At 43.6% G+C, this 15,876-nt stretch overlaps 1 protein-coding gene across 1 annotated transcript in view; it reads right to left on the minus strand.

The window, feature by feature from the left end:
* gpr179 (G protein-coupled receptor 179) overlaps positions 1-15,876 on the minus strand; it is a gene marked incomplete at both ends in the record, with an annotated part of 88,615 nt that overhangs the window by 23,415 nt on the left and 49,324 nt on the right. Inside the window, 3 exon segments of the mRNA XM_084319451.1 lie at positions 1,877-2,015; positions 6,988-7,232; positions 14,476-14,585. Coding sequence (XP_084175577.1) covers positions 1,877-2,015; positions 6,988-7,232; positions 14,476-14,585 — 494 coding nt within the window.

The raw sequence follows: 15,876 nt of genomic DNA on the forward strand, positions 1-15,876 counted from the left end.
CACAACCACACTAAGGAAGGTTAACCCTTTCACTACAACACTACAGAATGTTAACACTTTCACAACCACACTACAGAAGGTCAAGCCTTTCACAACCACACTACAGACTGTTAACCCTTTCACAACCACACTACAGAAGGTTAACCCTTTCACTACCACACTACAGACGGTTAACCCTTTCACTACCACACTACAGATAGTTAACCCTTTCACACCCACACTACGGAAGGTTAACCCTTTCACTACCACACTACATACGGTTAACCCTTTCACAACCACACTACAGAAGGTTAACCATTTCACTACCACACTACAGACGGTGAACCCTTTCACAACCACAGTACATAAGGTTAACCCTTTCACACCCACCCTACATAAGGTTAACCCTTTCACTACCACACTACAGACGGTTAACCCTTTCACAACCACAATACAGACGGTTAACCCTTTCACAACCACACCACATAAGGTTAACCCTTTCACAACCACACTACGGAAGGTTAACCCTTTCACTACAACACTACAGAATGTTAACACTTTCACAACCACACTACAGAATGTTAAGCCTTTCACTACCACACTACAGACGGTTAACCCTTTCACTACCACACTACAGACGGTTAACCCTTTCACTCTCCAGAACATTTACAACAAGCGGTGCAGGGGGAAGGCTAAGAGAATTATCAAATACTCCAGCCACCCAAACAACTGCCTCTTTGAACTGCTGCGGTCAGGCAAGCGATACCGGAGTCTCATGGCCAGTACAGAAAGACTCAGAAGAAGCTTCTATCCCCAGGCCATCAGGATGCTCAACGAACAATAACACTATGCAACAACCATCAAATGCACTCACAGCACACACATCCACACGCACACACTCACTTTAAACAAACAACTCACTGCAGCACCCACTTTACCCACTTTAGAACACCTAAACACACTTTATATTTATTGGTAAAGAATTTGCACTACAACCCATACCTCATTACACCTTACTGTAAATTGTACCTAAATTGTACCTCATCCCATTTCTCCTTTGCACTATATAGTATATTGTATATTAGTATATTGTATAGTATATTGTATGGTAACTCAGTTACTTCTACTCTGAATTGAAAATTGTACATATGTATATACTGAACACTTGTGTCTTCGTACGTGACTTCTATTTTATACTTGCTATACTTATTTTATTTTATACTTATCTATTTTGTCTAGCACAGTCTCTGGAGCGTAACAGAAAGAATAATTTTGTATAAAAGTATTCTGTACTTCTGTATGACAACTATTAAAGAAACTTGAACTTGAACACAACCACACTACAGAAGGTTAACCATTTCACTATCACACTACAGACGGTTAACCCTTTCACAACCAAAGTACATAAGGTTAACCCTTTCACAACCACCCTACATAAGGTTAACCCTTTCACTACCACACTACAGACGGTTAACCCTTTCACAACCACACTACAGACGGTTAACCCTTTCACAGCCACACTACAGACGGTTAACCCTTTCACAACCACACCACAGAAGGTTAACCCTTTCACAACCACACACTACGGAATGTTAACCCTTTCACTACCACACTACAGAATGTTAACACTTTCACAACCACACCCTACACAAGGTTAACCCTTTCACTACCACACTACAGACGGTTAGACGTGAGGCGGGAGAAGAGAGAAGACGGACTAAATAAACAGACAGACAGACAAACAATGAAAGAAGAAGACCCAAGACATAAGGTTGGGAGAAGAGGACCCAATATTCGGTAGTGTGGTAGTGAAAGGAAGGGTTAACCTTCCGCAGTGTGTGGCGGTGAACGGGTTAATGAGTGACCGGAGATGAGGAGGCGGCGGCGGGCCGGTTACCGCAGCAGGTGGAACAGGGAGGAGACCAGCAGCTCGGTGTGGATGGCGATGCCCATGTAGCGCGGCTCGTGGAAGGCTGAGGGCACCGGCTTCACGGAGCTGCACAGGGCACTGCCCCAGCACAAGAACAGCAGCTCCGCTGGAACAGACACAGTGGTTACAGGGGTCTCCACTTGATCTACTCTCTCTCTCTCTCTCTCTCTCTCTCTCTCTCTCTCTCGTCTCTCTCTCTCTCTCTCTCTCTCTCTCTCTCTCTCTCTCTCTCTCTCTCTCTCTCTCTCTCTCTCTCTCTCTCTCTCTCTCTCTCTCTCTCTCTCTCTCTCTCTCTCGGTGCATGCTGGGAATGAGATTGGAGAGATTGGAGAGGTTGGAGGTTGGAGGTGTAGTGAGTTTTTCTTCTATCTTTATCTGTCTATTTTGTTAATTTGTTTATGGGATATTGTATTATAAGTGTAGTGTTGGTTTGCTGTGTGTTTTGGTGTGTATAGGGTTAAGTGGGAGTGTTTTGTTTGTTTGGCCGCATCGGCCAGGCTGTGCTGCTGGATGACGTCAGACGCCAATATGGACTTTTCCAAAATTGGTAGAAAGCATGGTATTAAGATATCTGTTCCTAATGTATCAGTAGAGGACTGCAGTTTGGCAGTTGGAAGTATTGTTGGACATAAAAGCATTAAATCAGCTGCGAAGATGAATCAAGGAGTAGTGATCTTTGTTGACTCGGTGGACAAGGTGCACACACTGGTTCAATCGGGGATAAGTGTTGACGGGGCTTTTCTTTCTGTAGAGCCGCTCTCCACACCAGGCAGAAATGTCTTTATTTCCAACGTTCCGCCGTTCATCAGTGATGAACTATTGAGAAGTCAACTAGCACGACATGGGAAGATAATTTCCCCTATAAGAAAAATGTCGTCGGGATGTAAATCTCCGCTTTTAAAAGCATGTTGTCTCACACAGGCGACAGGTTTTAATGATTCTAAACAACAGCGGAGAGGAGCTTGAGTTGGTTTTTAAGATAAAGGTTGATGAGTTTGATTATGTGGTTTTTGTGAGTTCTGGTAATTCGGGGAAGTGTTTCAAATGCGGGGAACTGGGTCATATCTCCCGCGATTGTGCGGGGAGAGGGGCAAGGCGACCTCCGCCTCAGCCCCAGGAGGAGCGCGGGGCTGAGATCAGCGCAGGTAGTGGTACAGAGGAGGGAAGAGTGGTGCAGCGCGCAGCAGAGAGCAGTGACGACAACAGAGTCCCGCTGCAGACCGCCAGCAATGTAAATAGAGTCCCTTTGCAGACCGACAGTAGCGCAGCAGATAGTATCCAGCTGCAGGGCCACAGAACCGGTGTAGCAGGTACGAAGCAGAGCCTTGGTACAGAGGAGGGAGGAGTGAGGGAAGCTGCCCCCCCCCTCAACTAGTGGCGACTGTGGGGTAACAGGGGGTGGTGCGGGTGGTGCAGGTACAGAGGAGGGAGGGGTGGGAGACGCTGTTCCCCCCCTCAACCAGTGGTTGTGTAGGTAAGGAGGTGGGAATCAGAGATGCTGCCCCCCCCTTCAACAAGTGGTGAGGTAACAGAGGAGAGCAGAGGTTTTTTTGTCCCCCCAAGCCCAACACCGCGTCAGGGTAAAAAAAGGAATCAAAAAAATTTGACAAGTGAAGTAATAGGGGAACATTTGAATGTGGTGGACAATGTACACAGTCAGACAGTGGATGGCGTGGTGGGAAGTGATGGAGGGGTGGGCTCTCAGGATAAGAAAAGAGTGACAAGTTTGGTCATAGAAGACACAGGTTCCTCTCAGTCCAGTATGGACGAGGATGAAGTTGAAAAACAATGGGGTGAGATTGAAAAACAATGGGGGGATGACATCTCAAGTGTTGAGGAAGATGAGTTCCCAACTGCTTCTCAAGTGTCTGATTCACAACGGAAAAAATTTTATGCAGTCAGGCAGATAGAGAAGTTCCTGCACACAACAAAACATTTGAGAAGTGTCAAAGTGGAAGATTTTTTTGAAGATTTGGAGATGTTTATTTTTTCAGCAAGGACTCAAATGAGGTCGAAGAACAGTGGGGGGTACACTTCCCAGGAAGTTTTTAGACTCAGAAAGATTGTGCAGAAGCTCAAAAAACTGGATAATATAATGTTATCATGATAATGGAGCTTCTGATGTGTGGAGCCCGGCTGGACATTCAGGAAGGGAGTAGACCTGGGCTTGGACAGTGTCTGCAAGCAGTTGGGACAATGACACTGAAAGATGTTGTGAATGTAGCCGGGTCAGAGGAAGTGGCTTCTTTATTGGGGCTGAGGACGGCCTGTCACAACAGGGTCTGTCTGGACGATTGGACTGAAGCGCGGAGCGTCGGGGGAACAATACCTGTTGCAGGATTATTCCGGTGGAACGGAAGGTCCTGATGAAGGGGATCTTTTTTTTCATGAGCTGGATATAAAAAACTGACACAAATGGACTGACGGGACCGGCCAGTGTTCGAATTATGAGGGGGCCAATGGGGGCTCAGCCCCCATAGCTATAGTCTGAGCCCCCATAGTCAAGACCCCCTGTGGGGGTCTCTCAAAAAAATTATATATAATATTTTTTTATTTTTATTTTTTTATGTACGAATTAGTATTATTTATGTTACCTAAATAAATTGTTAATAGATCATATTTTTCTTTTCAGTTTTTAAAATAACAGAGTAATTAATGTTGTGGAATAGGCTGCATTTCACCTCCAAGCCGCTATGCGTCGCCCATGAACGTCGCCCATAAGTTTAACGCTACTCCAACCTAGTGAAGAAGAAGCAGCAAGCAGCTGATGTAAACAGAAGGCTGCCGGTCCATGTCCTGCAACTGAAAACATAAACACTAAACAGTACGCCACATGCTGCCAAAAAAAAGGCTCAACCCGCCGCAAGGCTGTACAAAGCTGGACAGCTTTGTTTTTATAAAAAGGCCAAAGACTGACGCTGTTAGTGCAGCAGCTAGCAGCGCTACTGTCACTGAAGTTGACACTGCTAGTGCTAGTACTAGTGTTAGCTCTGCTGCTCCTGTGCGCAGTGCGCCTGTTATTGTTTACCGCGCCGGTTGCCACTGCCAGACCCGAGTCCACCACTAGACCTGGACTGCTACTCAACCACCACAATGCTGGGGTCCGAGTTCAGTGGAACTTTTGGAAAAATAAATATAGCTGGTTATTTGCCAAGGAGGGATGCATTGGCTGCCTTCCATGTAAAAACGCCAAGATATTGTTAAATAAATCATTTGGAGCCCATTTGGCAGAGCAGTGGATGAATGGGACTGTGACTAGCTCTCAGAGCAAGAAGTTGAGGAAGAAAATATACTTGCACAGTGATAGCGTTGCTCATAAGCAAGCTATAGAAATAGAAAGTCAGAACCAGAAGGAAGTGCTTCCAAGAAAAAGTGAGCAAAATCACATCTGCTTTGCTCAAGGAGACAGCCAAGTTCATTCAGGGCAGCATATACTGTCGCTAAAGAAAGGTTGCCTTATACCAAATTGAACCCCCTTATGACTTGTAATTTATTTTTCATTCAGTTCTTGATTACCTGTGCACATTTGTTTATAACATTATTTATTTTGATTTATAACAAGTATTTATTTTATGTTCATTTTATTATCAGATGATAATGTTACTTACTGTATCCTGATAAATGCCTGTGTTGTGCCATACAACTATTATTTTCCATTAGTGATTTATGTTGTTAGTTTTTGATTTATAAGTGCAGAGACAAATAAATGGTTAATTCAAGTTCATAAATTTGGTCTAATTTTTCAAAATTAAATTGTTGTATTTTATCAGATGCAAACTATGTAAATATGGCATTAGATATCAGAGGTGAGTAAGAAATTAACAAATAGATGGTTAAGAATGAGACTGACAATAGTCAATGATTAGACTGTTGTGTGTCATTATTACTTAGTATTAGACTAATCCTAATGAGATATTCCTCTAAATATGACTTCGAAAACAGCCACAATTTCAGGGAAAAATTTGTAAAAAAAAAAAATTTCAGGGGGCCCCCATAGCTCTCAGGTGATAATTCGAACCCTGCGGGACCCTTTTGGGTTGCTCATATGTTGTTTGATGACATATTATGTGTTGAATGGAAGTATGGATATTCTTTTGTTTGGGTGGAGCTTCAATGTTTTTTTTTGTTGTGTTGCAGACGGACAGGTGTATTTTTAGCATTTTTTTTATTGTGAGATCTCATGTGGTTTTAAAAGTGTGATGGGGACATATGTTGCCCGATATAATGTGTAGTTAGTTGTTTTAATTGTATCGACATACACATTGTACATTGTAATGAGAAATATGTAAATAAATGTTTTTCTAAAATCAAAAAAAAATCTCTCTCTCATCTCTCTCTCTCTCACCCAGAGCCATCATGTAGAGTCCCAGCGGTCCTCTCTCTCTCTCTCTCACCCAGAGCCATCATGTAGAGTCCCAGCGGTCCTTTATCTACTCTCTCTCTCTCTCTCTCTCACCCAGAGCCATCATGTAGAGTCCCAGCGGTCCTTTATCTACTCTCTCTCTCTCTCTCTCTCTCTCACCCAGAGCCATCATGTAGAGTCCCAGCGGTCCTTTATCTACTCTCTCTCTCTCTCTCTCTCTCTCTCTCTCTCTCTCTCTCTCTCTGTCTCTGTCTCTGTCTCTGTCTCTGTCTCGTCTCTCTCTCTCTCTCTCTCTCTCTCTCTCTCTCTCTCTCTCTCTCTCTCTCTCTCTCTCACCCAGAGCATCATGTCCCAGTGGTCCTTTATCTACTCTCTCTCTCCCTCTCTCCCTCTCTCTCTCTCTCTCTCTCTCTCTCTCTCTCTCTCTCTCTCTCTCCTCTCTCTCTCTCTCTCTCTTCTCTCTCTCTCTCTCTCTCTCTCTCTCTTTCTCTCTCTGTTTCTGTCTCTGTCTCTGTCTCTGTCTCTCTCTCTCTCTCTCTCTCTCTCTCATCTCTCACCCAGAGCCATCATGTAGAGTCCCAGTGGTCCTTTATCTACTCTCTCTCTCTCTCTCTCTCTCTCTCTCTCTCTCTCTCTCTCTCCTCTCTCTCTCTCTCTCTCTCTCTCTCTCTCTCTCTCTCTCTCTCTCTCTCCTCTCTCTCTCTCTCTCCCTCACCCAGAGCCATCATGTAGTCCCAGCGGTCCAGGTGGCACCGGCTGAAGGCCTGGCCGTCCCACGTGGTGGCCGGCGTGAGGATGGGGATGCTGCTGCGGCCGCGGTGGTTCTGCAGGGCGCAGGCGGTCCAGGCGCACAGGAACCAGCACACCGTCACCAGCATCACGCCCAGCCGCCGCAGCAGGGCGAGGCTGGACATGTAGGGCACCCGCTGGGCGCTGCGGCACAGGAACACCTTAAGGACGCTGCGGGCAGGACCAGAGAGGGGCCACCAGTTAAACATGTAGGGCACACCCGCTGGGTGGTGGGGCACAGGAACACCTTCAGGACGCTGCGGGCAGGACCAGAGAGGGGCCACAGTTAAACATGTAGGGCACACCGCTGGGTGGTGGGGCACAGGAACACCTTCAGGACGCTGCGGGCAGGACCAGAGAGGGGCCACAGTTAAACATGTAGGGCACACCCGCTGGGTGGTGGGGGCACAGGAACACCTTCAGCACGCTGCGGCAGGACCAGAGAGGCGGTCAGCGCTTTAACCCTCCTTTCACTACCCTTTCACTTTCTTTTTTGTGCGTTCGTTTTCGTTTTAGTTCGTTCGTTTTTTTGCGTTCTTTTTTTTCGTTCGTTTTTGTGTTCTTTTTTTTTGTTCGTTTTTTTGTGTTCTTTTTCGTTTTCGTTCGTTAATATTTTTTGCGTTATTTTTTTTCGTTTCCGTTTTAGTTCGTTCGTTTTTTTGCGTTTGTTTTTTTGAGTTTTTGTTTTAGTTCGTTCGGTTTTTTTGCGTTAATTTTTTTGCGTTTTCGTTTTAGTTAGTTCATTTTTTTGCATTCTTTTTTTTCGTTCGTTTTTTTGTGTTATTTTTTTTGCATTCTTTTTTGTGCGTTCGTTTTCGTTTTAGTTCGTTAGTTTTTTTGCGTTCGTTTTCGTTTTAGTTCGTTAATTCTTTTGCGTTCTTTTTTTTGCATTTCCGTTTTAGTTTGTTCGTTTTTTTGCGTTTGTTTTTTTGCGTTTTTGTTTTAGTTCGTTCGTTTTTTTTGCGTTAGTTTTTTTGCGTTTTCGTTTTAGTTGGTAAATTTTTTTGCGTTCTTTTTCCCAACGTTTTCGTTCGTTAATTTTTTTGCGTTATTTTTTTGAGCATGAAATTCAAGCTTAATTTAACTTGTTGAAGGGAAAGTGGTGTCTGTGTCACATTAAAGGTTTCCAGGGCAGGACCAGAGAGGGGCCACAGTTAAACATGTAGGGCACACCCGCTGGGCGGTGGGGCACAGGAACACCTTCAGGACGCTGCGGGCAGGACCAGAGAGGCGGTCAGCGCTTTAACCCTTTCACTGCCCTTTCACTACCACACTACCAAAGGGTTAAGGGTTGTATGGCAGCCATTGAGCCTGCGTAGCCCAAGGTTGGCTGCTACCAGTGGTGGTGAAGGAGGCCTTTTCCACCCTACATTACATTGTAAAGCGCTTTGAGTGTCTAGAAAAGCACTATATAAATGCAAGTAATTATTATTATTATTATTATTATTATTATTATTATTATTATTATTATTATTATTATTTATTATTAACCCTTTCACTGCGACAATACAGAAGGTTAACCCTTTCACTACCACACTACAGACGGTTAACCCTTTCACTGCCACACTACCAAAGGGTGTACCATTTCACTGCGACAATACAGAAGGTTAACCCTTTCACTGTCACACGGCAAAGGGTTAACCCTTTCACTGCCACACTACAGACGGTTAACCCTTTCACTGCCACACTACCAAAGGGTGTACCCTTTCACTGCGACAATACAGAAGGTTAACCCTTTCACTGTCACACGGCAAAGGGTTAACCCTTTCACTACCACACTACAGACGGTTAACCCTTTCACTGCCACACTACCAAAGGGTGTACCCTTTCACTGCGACAATACAGAAGGTTAACCCTTTCACTGTCACACGGCAAAGGGTTAACCCTTTCACTGCCACACTACCAAAGGGTTAACCCTTTCACTGCGACAATACAGAAGGTTAACCCTTTCACTGTCACACGACACAGGGTTGACCCTTTCACTACCACACTACAGACGGTTAACAGTCCTTTGGTGTGGTAGTAAAAGGGTTAACCTTCTGTAGTGTGGTAGTGAAAGGGTTAAGTTTCCAGTTTTGTTTCATTTGTCCAGTGGTGGAAGAAGTACACAGTTCCTTTACTTAAGTAAAAGTAGAAATATCCTGATAAATGAGTACTCCGGTAAAAGTAAAAGTCCTCCATTCAAATTCTACTTAAGTAAAAGTAGAGAAGTATTTGCTATTGAATGTACGCGTTCTACATGACATTTGTGTATCCATTGACCTCTATAGGTTGTGGTCCAGTTATGCTGCTGTTATTAAAGGTTATGTTAAAGTGGTATGTGGTCCAGTTGTGCTGCTCTGATTATAGGTTATGTTAAAGTGGTATGTGGTCCAGTTATGCTACTCTGATTAAAGGTTATGTTAAAGTGGTATGTGGTCCAGTTATGCTGCTCTTATTAAAGGTTATGTTAAAGTGGTATGTGGTCCAGTTATGCTGCTCTGATGAAAGGTTATGTTAAAGTGGTATGTGGTCCAGTTATGCTGCTCTGATGAAAGGTCATGTTAAAGTGGTATGTGGTCCAGTTATGCTGCGTTGATTAAAGGTCATGTTAAAGTGGTATGTGGTCCAGTTATGCTGCTCTGATGAAAGGTTATGTTAAAGTGCTATGTGGTCCAGTTATGCTGCTCTAATGAAAAGTTATGTTAAAGTGGTATGTGGTCCAGTTATGCTGCTTTGATTAAAGGTTATGTTAAAGTGGTATGTGGTCCAGTTATGCTGCTCTGATTAAAGGTTATGTTAAAGTGGTATGTGGTCCAGTTATGCTGCTCTGATTAAAGGTTATGTTAAAGTGGTATGTGGTCCAGTTATGCTGCTTTGATTAAAGGTTATGTTAAAGTGGTATGTGGTCCAGTTATGCTGCTCTGATGAAAGGTTATGTTAAAGTGGTATGTGGTCCAGTTATGCTGCTCTGATTAAAGGTTATGTTAAAGTGGTATGTGGTCCAGTTATGCTGCTCTGATGAAAGGTTATGTTAAAGTGGTATGTGGTCCAGTTATGCTGCTTTGATTAAAGGTTATGTTAAAGTGGTATGTGGTCCAGTTATGCTGCTCTGACGAAAGGTTATGTTAAAGTTGTATGTGGTCCAGTTATGCTGCTCTGATTAAAGGTCATGTTAAAGTGGTATGTGGTCCAGTTATGCTGCTCTGATGAAAGGTTATGTTAAAGTGGTAGTTATGCTGCTCTGATTAAAGGTTATGTTAAAGTGGTATGTGGTCCAGTTATGCTGCTCTGATTAAAGGTTATGTTAAAGTGGTATGTGGTCCAGTTATGCTGCTCTGATTAAAGGTTATGTTAAAGTGGTATATGGTCCAGTTATGCTGCTCTGATGAAAGGTTATGTTAAAGTGGTATGTGGTCCAGTCATGCTGCTCTGATTACGTCCTCTTGAAGTTGACAGGCTTCAAATGTGAAAGTATATAATCTTCATAATTTTTTTATTTTGTATATTGTACGGGCGGCTGGGTGGCGCAGCGGACTAAGCGCTCGTCACCAACGCGAGAGACACTGGTATCGAATCCGGCTGTCAGCGTTGCCTCCGGCTTGGCCGGCCGTCATACTGGCTCAATTGGCAGAGTCAGCGAGAGGGGAGTCGATGGGTGGTAATCTGGTCGTAAACAGCGACTCCTACAGGTCGGTCAGGGCGCCTGCACAGCGAGGGAGGGAGATGGTGAGCGTAGTGTGAGCCTCCCACACGTTACACCTCACCAATGAGAGTCCGCGCTGGCAGGTGAAAAGATGCTGCTGGCTGTCTCCTATGTCTCGGAGGAAGCATCTGATAGACTTCAGGGCTCCCTAGACCGACCAGTGGCGGGCACATGTGAGCAACGGCCAGGAAGGGGAGGGGGGAATTGGCATAACAACTAAATTGGGATGGGAGAAAAACGCAGAAAAACAGGAGGAGAAAAGGTGGATCATTGTATATTGTGTTTTCTATGCAAAATCCTTTTCTTCAAAGTAACTAGTAATGGAGTAAAAAGTACAATATTTCCCTTGAAATTAGAGCGGCTGGGTGGCGCAGCGGACATTGCGCTCGTCACCAACGCAAAAGACACCAGGTTCGAATCCGGCTGTCGGCGTTGCCTCCGGCTTGGGCCGGCCGTCATACTAACTCAATTGGCAGAGTTAGCGGGTGGGAAGTCGAAGGGTGGTAGTCTGGTCGTTGTGAACAGCGACTCCTACAGGTCGGTTGGGGCGCCTGCACAGCAAAGTCAGGAAAATGGCGGGGGCAGTGTGAGCCTCCCACACGTTACTCCTCGCCAAATGAGAGTCCGCGCTGACAGGTGAAAAGATGTGACAGGCTGCCTCCACATGTATCGGAGGGGACATGTGATGCAAGGCTTCTATCCTCCCTACAACCGGCCAGTGGGGGGCATATGCGAGCAACAATCAGGACAGGGGAGGGAGAATTGGCACGAGAGGTAAAAGGAGAAAGGAAAGGAGGAGGAGAAAAAGTAGATAAAAAAAAAATAAAAATCCCTTGAAATGTAGTGGAGTATAAAGTTCCCTAAAATGAAAGTACTCACATAAAGTACCAGTAGCTCGAAACTGTACTTAAGTACAGTACTTGAGTACAAATACTTAGTTACTTTCCACCACTGTATTTGTCACATATAAGGTACATTACAGTGAAATGCTTGGTTCTGTATAATCCTTCTGAGAATATGCTTCATACAGTAAAAAAAGGTCAACAGAATAAAGTCCAAACACAATACAAAGTTATACAATATACAAACTAAAGTACAAATGCAAACAATGAGGTAAAAAAAAAATGCTATCTTTTTAAAATGCTAAATGCAAAAATGAGGTATGGATGTAGTGCAAATCTTTTTGAGTAATAAATAGATAAAATATGGTGTAGTGTTTAACATGGTTTAACATGGTTAACAAGGTTCTATTTGTTTTTTAAAAGCCCTTAATGGTCACCCCCCCCCTCCTACATCTCAGACCTCCTATCCCCCTATTCCAACACCAGGTCCCTCAGGTCAGCCGATCAGAGGCTCCTGACAGTCCGGAGGTCTAACCTCAAGCTCAGGGGGGGCCGTGCCTTTGCTGTCGCAGCCCCTGCACTGTGGAACAGCATCCCCACCTCCATTAGGCTCCTTGCCCCCTCGATAGATGCTTTCAAATCTAGACTCAAAACCCACTTCTACCTACTAGCCTTTCCCGTTCACTGACTCATGCCCCGTTTTCCTGTGTGCTTGCCTGTGTGCCCTCCCATAAAACGGAGTGTGATTGTTGTCAATATGTATCTATGTATCTACCCTCTGTACAGCACTTTGGTTGACACGTGTCATGTTAAATGTGCTATATAAATAAATCTGATTGATTGATTGATTGGTGGTACTGGCCACCATTGTATGAACAATTGACCATGTTGTTACAGCCATGGTAAAAGTCATGTATGCCACCTTTGTACTTACGTAAATAACATACCCTGGTATAATTACAGGGACAAAAAACCTGAAGGTGCTCTCTGTGCATGTTCTGATCTTCTGGGATGAGGACCGTGCAGATTCAACCATGGGATGAGGACTGTGTAGATTCAACCATACTTTAAAACACTTTTTAAACATTACACCATATTTTATCTATTTATTCGTACAGATGTGCACTACTTCTTCTGCCTCATTTTTAGCCTTTAGCTCTTTTGTATTTTGTACATTTTGGTTTTGTATATTGGATATTTTGTATAGTGCAGGGGTGTAAAAAGTACCCAGAAATTATACTTAAGTGAAAGTATGGGTACCGTCTCAAAATCGTACTCAAGTAAAAGTCAGAGTATCTGGCAAAAAACACACTTGAGTAAAAGTCAAAACGTTTCTACTTTTAAATGTACTTAAGTACCAAAAAGTAAAAGTAAAAACTTGTTTTCTGACCGTCTATTCTTCTGATAGCAGGTGTTTAAATCAAAGATCCCCGCTTTCTAGTCTTGCACAAGGACCAATCAGCGTGGGTATGGGCGGGTTCATTTTCCATTGATGGGGATTTGATTGGCTGTTTTTAAATAAAGTGCGGACGCAGGATTAATAACATTAACGTTAGTTCGGCCAGAGAAACAAATATACTAATTAAAATGGTTGGACCTGCAAGATTTGTACTTTGTAGGTCTGCATTTTAAATGTAAGGAGTAAAAAGTATGTTTTTTTCACTGAAATGTAATCGAGTAAAGGTACAAGTATACAAACCTAATAATACTCGAGTAAAGTACAAATCCCCCAAAAAAGTACTTAAGTATTGTAATGAAGTACTTTACACCCCTGGTATAGTGTTTGGTCTTTTACTATTTTACTCTTTTATTCTTTTACTGTATGAAGCACAATCTCAGGAGGGTCATACAGAACCGAGCATGTCACTATAATGTACATGTACCCTATATGTGACAAATAAAACAAAACTTGAAACTTGAATTTGAATTTATTCACACACACACACACACACACACACACACACGATACGATACATGTCATCATCGTAGGAACATCACATCAAAATTGTGTGCATGTGCCAGGTCTCCCAAGAAGCTATTTAAAGCTTTTGGAGGGAGCCAAATATGGACAACATATAATAATAATAATAATAATAATAATAATAATAATAATAATAATAATAATAATAATAATAATAATAATAATAACATGCATAAGCTTACATACTTACTTACTTACATAGATACTACATACATACATAAATACAGACAATAATATTCCCAAGTTTAGTTACTATTTACAGATATGATTTGAGCAATTTCTCTTTCAGTGACTTTTTGAAGGTGGAGATGGATTTTGACTGTTTGAACTTGAATTTGAGATGAGGACTGTGTAGACTGGACCACGGGGGGGGGGGGGGGGGACTGTAACCGCGTACAATTGCATGGAAAAGCTAATCATTTAATTCAATGGCTGAATCTACATGGTCCTCAATCCAATTGATCAGAAATCTTAGAGTGCACCTTTAATAATAATACCAGGAGCTCCATACACACAGTACATAGGGGTTCAGCCTATAGGAGAGGGGAGTTCCATAGGGGTTCAGCCTATAGGAGAGGGGGGTTCCATAGAGGTCCAGCCTATAGGAGAGGGGAGTTCCATAGAGGTCCAGCCTATAGGAGAGGGGAGTTCCATAGAGGTCCAGCCTATAGGAGAGGGGGGTTCCATAGAGGTCCAGCCTATAGGAGAGGGGGGTTCCATAGAGGTCCAGCCTATAGGAGAGGGGAGTTCCATAGAGGTCCAGCCTATAGGAGAGGGGAGTTCCATAGAGGTCCAGCCTATAGGAGAGGGGGGTCCCATAGAGGTCCAGCCTATAGGAGAGGGGGGTTCCATACTAGATAGAGGTCCAGCCTATAGGAGAGGAGGGTTGTGGCGCCCCCTACTGACCGGTACAGCTTGAGGGTCAGCGTCCCGTACACGATGGCGAATCCCAGCATTCGAACCCAGCGGAGGAGGATGCAACGGAAGGTACTGGGTTTGAAGTAGAGGATGAAGACCTGCAGGGGGAGACAGAGAGACTGACTTTAGTCTGTAAACACCACGTTGATGCAGCCTGAGTGTGACTTTAGTCTGTAAACACCACGTTGATGCAGCCTGGGTGTGACTTTAGTATGTAAACACCACTTTGATGCAGCCTGAGTGTGACTTTAGTATGTAAACACCACTTTGATGCAGCCTGAGTGTGACTTTAGTCTGTAAACACCACTTTGATGCAGCCTGGGTTTGACTTTAGTCTGTAAACACCACTTTGATGCAGCCTGAGTGTGACTTTAGTCCGTAAACACCACGTTGATGCAACCTGGGTGTGACTTTAGTCTGTAAACACCACTTTGATGCAGCCTGAGTGTGACTTTAGTCCGTAAACACCACGTTGATGCAACCTGGGTGTGACTTTAGTCTGTAAACACCACTTTGATGCAGCCTGGGTGTGACTTTAGTCTGTAAACACCACTTTGATGCAGCCTGAGTGTGACTTTAGTCCGTAAACACCACGTTGATGCAACCTGGGTGTGACTTTAGTCTGTAAACACCACTTTGATGCAGCCTGAGTGTGACTTTAGTCCGTAAACACCACGTTGATGCAGCCTGAGTGTGACTTTAGTCTGTAAACACCACTTTGATGCAGCCTGAGTGTGACTTTAGTCCGTAAACACCACGTTGATGCAGCCTGAGTGTGACTTTAGTATGTAAACACCACGTCGATGCAGCCTGAGTGTGACTTTAGTCTGTAAACACCACGTTGATGCAACCTGGGTGTGACTTTAGTCTGTAAACACCACTTTGATGCAGCCTGAGTGTGACTTTAGTATGTAAACACCACGTCGATGCAGCCTGAGTGTGACTTTAGTCTGTAAACACCACGTTGATGCAGCCTGGGTGTGACTTTAGTCTGTAAACAACCTGGGTGTGACTTTAAATTAGTCTTATTTTTTTTTAATTAAATCAACTTTCTTTAATGAATATAACTCATCAGTTTCGTCAACATAAATAATCCAATAAGGGCCCGGTTGGTACGAAAGTGATGGTGACGTCTTGACGGAGCGGCGAGTGCCAAGCGGATGCAGATGCATAATTTATGATAAATGTTTTATACATTTTTATGACGAGTCATATTACTACAATACTATAATATTAGTGCTGTAGCCTAATCTTTATCTGCAACTGTGAAGAAAAAAAACCCATTGGTTTAAACAGAATGAATAGACATATATAAAAGAATTCGAATGTTGATTTAGAATTCGAACGCCAACGTAACGAACGAAGGTTGTTCTCACGTTTTGGGCTCAG

The sequence above is a fragment of the Notolepis coatsorum genome (genome assembly GCF_963971535.1).
Source record: "Notolepis coatsorum genome assembly, chromosome: 7".
NCBI classification, from domain to species: domain Eukaryota; kingdom Metazoa; phylum Chordata; class Actinopteri; order Aulopiformes; family Paralepididae; genus Notolepis; species Notolepis coatsorum.